General features: G+C 56.4%; 1 protein-coding gene across 1 annotated transcript; it reads right to left on the bottom strand.

The window, feature by feature from the left end:
• Window positions 1–5087: 5087 nt before the first annotated feature.
• Window positions 5088–8566, bottom strand: LOC134051408 (uncharacterized; the record flags this gene model as incomplete). Its single annotated transcript, XM_062505140.1, has 4 exons — window positions 5088–7340; window positions 7527–7599; window positions 8022–8377; window positions 8445–8566. Coding segments are annotated over 4 exons (622 nt in total), but the record flags the coding sequence as incomplete, so codon positions are not given.
• Between the last annotated feature and the right edge of the window lie 1546 nt (window positions 8567–10112).

The raw sequence follows: 10112 nt of genomic DNA, 5'->3' as shown, positions 1-10112 counted from the left end.
GATGGATTTGGGGCGAGCTCCCCCTCCCAGCTCACCTGCGGCTTCCGGGGGGAGGGGTGATGCCGGGGAAGTCGGGGAAGCTGCGGCCTAGAGCGGGCGAGCGACTGAGCCGCTCGGTTCTGCTGCTGCTCTTCCTTCCACTACTCTTCTTCCTTCCGCTCCTCCTCCCCCAGCCCGGCCCGGCCCGGTGCCGACGCGCAAAAGCAGCCGCGCTCCGCCCTGGGGGATTGCAAAGCGGTTGCGCCCCGCGCGGCACTGGGAAGTGATACTGGGAGCACTGGTAACGATCCTGACAGCACCTAGAAGCAACTGGGAGCGCTCTCCCTGCCAGTACCGCTCTTACTGGGAGCACTGGGAGGGAACTGGGAGCAAACTGCGCCTAGACCCGACTACAGCCGGTGGTGGGCGGTGTCGGAGCAGAGGGCGTGGTTATGCAAATCTAGGAGCGATCGCGCGCTGTGATTGGTGTGCGGAAGCAGCGCGGGGTTCTCCCTGGTCACGTGAGGGCGGGAGCGGTGGGCAGAGCGATGGCGGCGGCGTGCGGTGAGAGGGAACGGGAATGGGAGCGGGAGCGGGAACGGGAGTGGGAACGGGGACTGGAATGGGGACTGGAATGGGGACAGGGACCGAGAATGGAAACAGGGAATGGGGACAGGGACCGGGAATACAGGACCGGGAATGGGGACAGGGACTGGGATAGGGACAGCCCCGTGTCATGCCCTGGGGACCGAGGAGGGGACAGGGACAGGGGAGGAGCCAGGGACTGGGCTGTCGCACCGTGACCTTGCTGAACTGGGAGCTCGCGTGTCTCATTTTCGGGGCTCCTGCCCCCCACCTCCCCCCCCCCCCCCCCCCCGGGGGTTCCGCTCGTCGTGTTCTGGGGGGGAAGCAGTCAGCACCCACAGTACCCCTCCAGTAGCTCCCAGTATCCCCAGTAACCTCAGTGCTGCCAGACCAGTATGGGGGCTTAAGATAGATCCTGGTTTGGTGTCCAGTTCCAGTGCCCAGCCCCAGACCCGGTGTCCATTGTCTAGTCCCAATCCCCACCACGTTTCCAGCTGCTGTGTCATGATGCCAGGCATTGTCCCAGGTGGCTTCCAACCCCAGTGCCAGTCCCAGTTCCCAGGGCCATGATGCTAAGATTGGGCTTGGTGTAGGGCCCTGGGCATGACTGGGGCACAGCGTGAAGGGTTTCATGGGACATGGGACTAAAGACATGAAACATGGGACATGGGGCATATAGGACATGACACAGGGTGCAGGGTGTGGTATAGGACACAGGACATGACCTTGAGCATGGCACAGGACATGGAACAGGACACAGGGACAGGGGACATGATTTTGGAGCATGGTACCTGCCCCAGCCCGTGATGCATGAGTTCCTGTGCCCACATGTGCCCCACACGTCACCTGCCACCCCCCCCTGCGGCACCACCATGTTCTCACCGGTGTCCCTCCTGCCTGCTGGGTACAGTTTGGTGGCCTCGGATGTGGCCTTCCCAGTGTGGGTCCTGCTCTGCCACAAGCCCTGGGGACATCATCCCTGCCCAGTGGCACCAGGTGTCCATCCATCGGCGATAACTGGGACAAGTCCCACACGGTGGCATCAGGTGGCACCTGTGCCACTGGCAGCAGAGATGTCTACAAGGGGGTAACTGAAGGGACAGAACAGGGTGCAGGTGCCCACAGTGTCCCTGTCATCCACAGGGGGTGGTGATCAGGGGTGTCAGGATGAGGTGGTCATAGAGGTGCCACCAGGGGTGTGGTGATACCAAGGCACACATGGCCATGGAAGTGCCGCCGCAGGTGCTGGAATGCCCGTGGAGATGCCACCACGAGCACGGCAGTGCCAGGGGACACATTAGTCTATGGTGTGGCAATGCTGGTGGGCATGGCAGTGACAGGCCAGGCGTGGGGCCAGGCTGGGGTGGCTCCGTGCCCACCCCATGGGTGGCCCTGCTGGTTGCAAGCCGTTTTGGTTGGTGTCTGTGCCAGTGCCTGGCCCGGTGCTACCGTTAATGCCAGCCCTGGCACAGGGACATGCACAGGTGTGGGAGTGACAAGGGGGACTGGGCACCCCGAGGGCTGTGCCAGGCCAGCACCTCCCACCCCATGCCTTTGTCCTCAAGAAGGTGGCACACGGACACTGAAAGGGGTTAGAAGAGTTGGGGACACAGTGGTCATCTGGGGACATGAAGGACCTCAGCCTATGGAGGTGATTTGGGACACTGGTGTGATTTGAGGACGCTGAGGTGCCCCAGTGCTATCCCCAGCACTGTTTCCCTGTCCCCACAGTACCTGGCTGTCCTCAACAAGACCCTGGGCCACTACCCCTATGCTGGCACTGCAGGTGTCACCAGAGATGGCACCAGGCACAGCACTTCTTCCGCACAGGGGACATTGACCCTGGTAATGACACCTTCGACATTGCCTCCAGCGTCATCACTGGTGGGGACACTTGGGGTTTGGGTTTTAGAGTTAGGGTTGGGATTTGAGATTTGGGATACTCTAAAGGCATTTGGGATGGTCCCAAGAGGTTTGGGAGTAGGGTTTTGGTTTGGGGTTTGGGGTTTGGGTTTGAGGTGCAAGGTTTGGGATGGTCCTGGAGTATATGTGATTCAGGATTTGGGAAGTCCCAGGGTTTCTGGACTCTCAGCATTCCCTGACCCCAGTCCCAAGCCCACAGAGTGCCTGGGGGTGTACCCTGGAGACCCCCAGCTGCTGGTGCTGGACTGCACTGACAGCAATTTCACCCTCCAATTCCACAGGTAAATCCCACAAGTCCCACCCAGGGAAGTTTCCCATCCCTAAAATCCAAGTGTTGGATTTGCGACCCCTTTTTCCGAATTCCTGTGTGGGATTATGGGATGAAATTTTCCCTTTCCCAGGGTAATTTTTGGGGATTTTGTGGCCAAGTTTTCCCTTTCCTGATGTTTTCTGGGGGATTTTGGTGCAGAATTTTTCCTTTTCTAGAATTTTTTTTTTTTTTTTTGTTATTTTGGGAACTCCTGAGGTTTTTGGGGATTTCAGGTGGAATTTTCCATTAGCATTGGATTTTTTGAGATTTTGGGGTGGAAATTTTCCTTTTTTTTTTTTTTTAGGATTTTGGGGTGGAATTTTAATTTCTGGGGGATTTTTGGGGTCAAATTTTTCCTTTTCCAGGTTTTTTTTTTGAACTTGGGGAACTCACAGGGTTTTTTGGGGATTTATGGGCAGATTTGTTCTCTTTTTTGGGGATTTTTTGTGGCGGAGTTTTCCCTTTTGCATTGGTTTCTTTGGGATTTTGAGGTGGATTTTTTCCTATTTTATTTTTTAGTGATTTTGAGGCCTCTTGTGGTGTTTTTTGTCCCCTCAGGCTGATCAGTGTCATCATGGAGTTCCAGCTCAAGGCCATCAACATCCAAACGCTACTAAAACAGAAAATCCCCGACTGCTACACCTTCAGTGATATTGTGAGTGTCCGCAAGTGTCCCAGTGTCCCCTGAGTGTCCTTCTTGTATCTTCTCATGTCCCTTTTGTGTGCCTTATGTCTCTCCTGGTGTCTCACTCATGTCCTTCTGTCCCACATCTATCCATCTGTCCCCTGGCTGTTCCCCAGTACCTCTGCGGACCCTGGGGAGCAGGCAGTGAGTGCTATGACAGTGATGGTGATGGTGACAGTGACAGTACTAAGGACAGTGACAGTGACAATAACAGTGACAAATGGCAGTGGCACTGACAGTGATGGTGACAATGACAGTGAAATGCCAATGACAGTGCAACCCAGTGTCCCCACATCACGTTTGACAACTCTGTCCATAGCAGGTGAGTGCAGATCCACCTGGACACCCATCCAGGAGTGCCACCACCCCTTGCTGCCCAGCAAAAGGGACAGTGGGGTACAGTGGATGATGGGAGACAGGGGGACACAGTGACAGGGTAACAGGTGCCATGTCCCCCTCATGCTCCGGACACCGGCAGGACTGGACGCATTTCTGTTGCGCCCCAACCACACTTCCCCATAAAACCTGCTCCCCTCACACCTTGGGGACACCCCTGACCCCCCCCCCCCTTTGTCACCCTGGGGTGCCCCTCAGTCAGGGGGGTCTTGGTCGTGCTGCAGGACCCTCTCTCTGTGCAATCCCCGAGGTGGCACCTGCGCTTTTTGTCACCGCCATCTGCCAATTTGTTACCAGCACCCCAAAGAAGGGGGCGGCCCACATGTTACAGGAGGAGGTGGTGAAAACATTTCTGGGGTCACTCCCAGCCATTTCCATCTCCCCACATCCCCCTGAAGATGCTGCTCCACCCTGCACCCCCTCCCCCCCGCCCCCACCACAGCATCCCCTGAGGGGACCTTGGGGACTGTCCCCATGTCCCCCCCCCAGTCCCCATGGTACCTCCGCTGCTCCACCTGTGCTTGGCCCCCGTTCATGTGGCGACCTCCCCATGTGAACGGGCAGGAGTTTCAGTCACATCCTCACCTCCTTCTCGTCTTCCTCCTGCTGAGGAGGTGATGTTGCTTCTGCTGGGGACTCGCCAGTGACACCAGAGGGACACCACAGGTCACCCCTCGAGGGGCCTGGGGTTGCAGTGGCTCCTGGAGTCGCCCCAGTGTGACAGCTGGGGGGCCTGAGATGCTGCAGTGACAATTTGGGGGGTGGGTGCTCGTTTTGGGGTCTCCAGGGTGAGTCTCAAAGTCTCCTCCCATCACCTCATCCCGTGCCTCAGTTTCCCCCTCACTCTGCAGGGAGCATCCAGAATTGATGTTCTGGAATTGGGTTTGTTTTGGGGGTTTTGGGGTTGGGGCTACTGGGATGGGCTGGTGGGCCAGTTAGGTGATACACACCCAAGGTGTGTATCAAGGCTGGTGGTTATCTGGGCTCGGAGCTGCCTAGGCTGGGGGGCTGCAGGGCCAAGAGCTATCCAGACAAGTGTCAAGCTGGGATCCATGACTCAGGTGTCCATCAAGTGTCCACCAGTGTCCAATCTCTCCTGCCCCCATCCATCCCAGACTCCCTGGCCAGGGCTGCTTCTCACTGCAGAGTGGACAAGCCCCTGGTCAGTCCCAAGATGACCCCAAACCCCCTCCCACCAACCTCACCAGGCCACCCACCCTGAGCTCTGGTGCCATCGGCATCCCCTGGCAGCCGGTCCAGCTCTGAATCTCTTGGAAGAGGAAATCCACAGTCCCAGGCCGGGGACTCAAGGGTATCCAGGATGGTGAGCACTGAGTCCATGTGGCATAGGGGGACAGTTGGGGACACAGCTGGGGAGATGTCTGTGGGGAAGGGAGTTGGGGTGTAGGGGAGTGAGGGGCGCCTAAAAGGTGCGGAGGGGGTTGGAAGGGAGGGATGCACCCAAAAATGTGCCAAAGTGAAGGCGAGGGTGCATAAAATTGGGGTAAAGGATGGAAAGAATCCAAACAAGCACAGAAAAGACTCAAAATAGGGGGCACTGAACCCAAAAAAGGGGAGAAGGACCTAAAATCAGAGGACAAGGATGTCATGGGGTGTTACAGTGTTTTCCTACCTGTGCCAGGGTGAGTGCAGATGCTCCGTGCCAGAAGCAGCCATGGGGACATCCTGAGGGACATGGGCACACATTGAGGGACACAGGGACACTACAGGATGGGTCCCCTCAGACAGCCCAGGACCTCATGGTTTTTGGCCCCACTGGGGGCAGGGGACACATGGAAGGCGAGAGGAAGATATGGTAGGGAATTTGGACATACAGAGGGGAAAGGACATGATGCCACCAGGACAGATAGCAGGGGGACAATGTCACCAGGACACCCCTGGTGACATGTAGCATGGGGCCACATGACACTGTGGGTGGCACTGACCCTTGTGCTGTACCTTGGGCCATTGGGGTCCTCTGAGCGTGGAGTCCCTAGGACGCCCTGGTGACTGTCACTCACCTCCGGGCCACTTGTCAACAGCCCAACAAGTTCCACCTCCTGCCCTGCTGGGTGATGACATCTGGCTGGTGCACTGTGGTGGTGATAGTGGGGATGTGGTGGCAGTACCTGCATTGGACAGCACTTCGCAATGTCCCCATCCATGTTCCTCACATCCTCATCCATCTCCCCCCATGGCCCCACCCATGTCTTAGTTCCTTGTCGTTATTTTTAACCCCAGTTACAGGGCTTTCAAAGGAATGAACAGAAACCGTTTCAAGGCCAAAACAAAAGAATTTATGTGTCCCTGCTGGCAAAGCATCCACATGCTTGGCTGGGTGGGAAGAACCCTTTTTGAAGGGGTTTCCACCCCACCATCTCCAAAATTGTGGGGTTTGCCCCAATATGTTCCCATTTGGCTGTGGAAGATGCCCATGAGCCAGAAAGGATTAAAATGATGGATTTCTATTGGAGAAGACCTCCAAGGCCATTCAGTGTTGCTTGATACCACCAGAAGATGCAAAGAGTGAGATTTTTCTCGGGTCAGAAGTCGACAAACGTGCTCTTCACAATGGATTTCTGATGTTGATCTGTGGATATGTCCAGGTGCCCATGGGGAGCCAGGAGGATGTGGAGCCACCCAGCCAGGTGTATTTCTAACATAGATCACGGGCACCATGGACCAGCAATGCTCTGCCCACTGGGGGCCACAGGAACATCCAGCACAGATCCTGCCACGGGGGATGGAGCTGGAGCAGCACATGAAGCTCTTCCTGCACTTGATTTGCAGGGCTTCCCTTAGTGGTGCCTTCATTGGTGTAGGGTAAAGTGAGAGCTTCTGGAACAGGACTTCACACATTTGGGACACTCGTAGGGCCTCGTCCTAGTATATATGCGCTGGTGGGTGACGACAGTGGAGTTTTGGTTGAAGCCATTCCCATTGTTGGGTCAGTGGAAGGGCCTCTCCTCTGAATCTGCTGATGCCTGAGGAGACTGGAGCTAGTCTTAAATGTCTTCCTGCATTCCTCACAATCGGCACGCCTCTGCTTTGTGTGGCTCATCTGGTGGGCAGTCAGGTCAGAGCTTGTCTTGAAGCCCTTCCCACACTCCCCACACTCATAGGGCTGTTCCCTCATGTGGATTCTCCAGTGTTGGATCAGGTAGGATCACTTGCTGAAGCTCTTCCCACATTCTGAGCACTTGTGGGGCTTCTCCCCATCATGAAGCTGCTCATGGACTCTCAGCTCTAAGCTCCAGCAGCATCTCTGGCCACCTCCCTGGCCCGGAGTGGGTCTTTCTGCTTTGGATCACCGTGATCTGCATTTGTAACCCCTCATGAGGGATCTCTGGGGCTTTTCCTCCTCCTTGGATTCCTGCACCATGGAGCTGGTTTAAAATGCCTTTTCCATAAGGTTCAGCTGTGGGGATTTGTCCTCCCTGGTCTCCATCCTCAGCTCCTTGTCTGGGGGAGGAAGGACAAGGAGAGGATGGGATTTGCCTCTGTTCCAGAGGGAGGGGGAAGGAGATCCCCCCAGCACGTCCCCGGCAGGACGGTGTCGGCAGCGGGGTTGTCCTGCAGCCGGGGGCCGTGCTGGGCTGGGAGATGGAGCAGGACAGAGGGGGAAGGGGGCAGGGACTTCCCCCTCACCTGCATAGGGCTTCTGGGCCATCTTCCTCACGGCCTCCTCCTCCATCTGACCATGATTTGGGAATGGGAAATCCTGGTTTTGGGGAAAAACAAGGGCTGAGCACATTGGTTTTGATGTTCCTGCGGGCCAAGGGTAGCTGGAGATGTCATCACCCCTTTCAACCTCAGAGAGCCTGGGGCTGCTCATCACCAACCTCTTGCACTCCTCCAGGCTGCCGGGGGTTCCCTGGCTCTGGGAATGCCCCTCTGCGCTCTCCCCTCTCCGGGGCTCCCGCATTCCCCCACGGCTCTCCTGGGGATCCCCAAACCCCATACTGGCCCTCTGCCCACCAGTACTGGGTGATCACCACGCGGGACCTGCCAAGATCCCTCCCGGGGCATTTCCGGCTGAGCTTCGGGGTCCTTCAAGATCCAAACGTACCCTGGCCCCTCAAAAAGAAAACCTTCCAGAGATGCCCCCGCTGGTTTTGGGGCGAGGTCCCCCTTCCCGCTCACCTGTGGGTTCCGGGGGGGCAGGGCGATGCTGCCAGAGTTGGGGGAACTGCAGCCTGAGCGGGCGGGCGGGGGAGCCGAGTGGTTCTGCTGCTGCTCTTTCTCTTGCAGCTCCTCTTCCTCATGTTCCTGACTTTCCCCTTCTTGTTCTTCCCGCTCCTCTTTCCTTCCTCCCCCTCCTCCGCTCCCAGCCCGGCCCAGGTCGGTGCCGACACTGAAAAGCAGCCGTGCTCTGCCCTGGGGGGTTCCAAAGTGGCCGTGCCCTGCACAGTGCTGGAACCAATACTGGGAGCACTCGAAGCGATCCTGAGAGAACCCGGAAGGAATTGGGAGCGCTTTCCGTGCTAGGACCGCTCTTACTGGGAGGGAACTGGGAATAAACAGCGCCCGGACGCGGCTTCAGCCGGCGGTGGGCGGGGTCAGGACCGAAAGCGTGGTTATGCAAATCCAGGAGCGATCGCGCGCTGTGATTGGTGGGCGGAAGCAGCGCGGGGTTCTCCCTGGTCACGTGTGGGCCGCGGGGGGGGCCGGAGCGATGGCGGCGGGGCCTGGTGAGAGGGAACAGGGAATGGGGACAGGGAATGGGAACGGGAACCAGGAACAGAAACAAGAATACAGGACTGGGACGGGGAATACAGGACACGAACTGGGAATGGAAATGTGGGAACAGGACAGGGAATACAGATACAGCAACTGGAGAGAGAATATGGGATAGGGATTAGAAAGATGGGACCGGGATTAGAAATAGGGCTGGGAATGGAAGTACGGAAATGGGACAGGAAATACGGAAATGGAAATGCGGGACCAGCATGAGGACTGGGAATATGAGAACGGGAACAGGACAGGGAATATGGGACCGGGATTATGAGAATGACAACCAGACAGAGAATACGGGACAGGGAATGAGACCAAGAGTGGGATCCAGACTGGGATGGGAGCAGGGTGGGACCAGGAGTGAGGTAACATGAGAATGAGCAGGGGGCAAGGAGAATGACAGCGAGGAGAGGGGGATCCAGGACAGGAGAAACCCAAAACTGGTACAGGGGATATGTGGACAGTTCCTGGGCAGGGGATCCTTGATCAACTGCCCCAGAACCTCTGCCAGAGTTTCCCAAAGCAATTAGAACTGCTCAGCCTAGAATATCCAAGACCCTGAGCGACCCCCAAATCCCTCCCAGGAACCCTCAACCCTCTTGAACACAGCACCCCCCACATCCCCTGGAAGATCCCCCCCCATGTTGCCATCGTTGTCTTAGCTCAACATCTTCACCCTGGGTTTGGGTATTTTGAAAGAACAATGAGAAATGCAAAGAAAATTAAGGCAGGAGGATGTGGAGCCCTCAGCCAGGTGTCTCCCCCACATGCGTTGTAGAGGAGACAAATCCCTCTGCAGATATACAAGGGACTGCAAGGTCCCTTGTTCCCATGAGGCCTTGCAGTGTCACAGGGGTCTCCTTGGTGATGCAGTGTCACAATGGACCCTTGGTTCTGTGGGGACTCACAATGGCAGAATGGTCTCCTTGGTTCCACGAGGCCCTGCAGAGCCCCTTGATTCCACGTGGCCTCAAAGTGTCATCATGGTCTCCAGAATTCCATGAGGCCCTGCTGTGTCAGAGTGGATCTTTGGTTCCATGGGGTCCGCACTGTTCCATGAATCCTTAGTTCCATGGGGCCCTGCAGTGTCACCATGGACTCCTTAATTCAATGGTGTCACACAGTGACACAATCACCCCTTAGCACAACAAGACCCCAGAGTGTCACAATGGTTCCTTGCTTCCATGAGGCCTTGTAGCGTCACAATGGACTCCTTGGTTCCATGGGGCCACAAAGTGTCACAGTGGCCCCTTGGTTCAGTGAGGCCTGTCATGGCATAAGATTTTAGCCTTTATATTTTTGAAATCCTGTTATGCATCAATGCATAACTCTAAACTCCATAGAAAGTATTAGTTAAGTATCTTCACATTTTGGTCAGACAAAAAGATTCCTCTGAAACTCAAGGACACCCTACAGCCTCAGGTTCCAAATACAATAAACAAAAGTGAATTGGGAGGGGGGAGCAAACTGAGGGAATATGACTTCATTAGCGGAAGCTGT

This window comes from Cinclus cinclus, chromosome 18 (genome assembly GCF_963662255.1).
Source record: "Cinclus cinclus chromosome 18, bCinCin1.1, whole genome shotgun sequence".
Lineage (NCBI taxonomy): Eukaryota > Metazoa > Chordata > Aves > Passeriformes > Cinclidae > Cinclus > Cinclus cinclus.
Note: the sequence above shows the minus strand (reverse complement) of the source record. Positions and strands in the feature narration are given on the sequence as shown.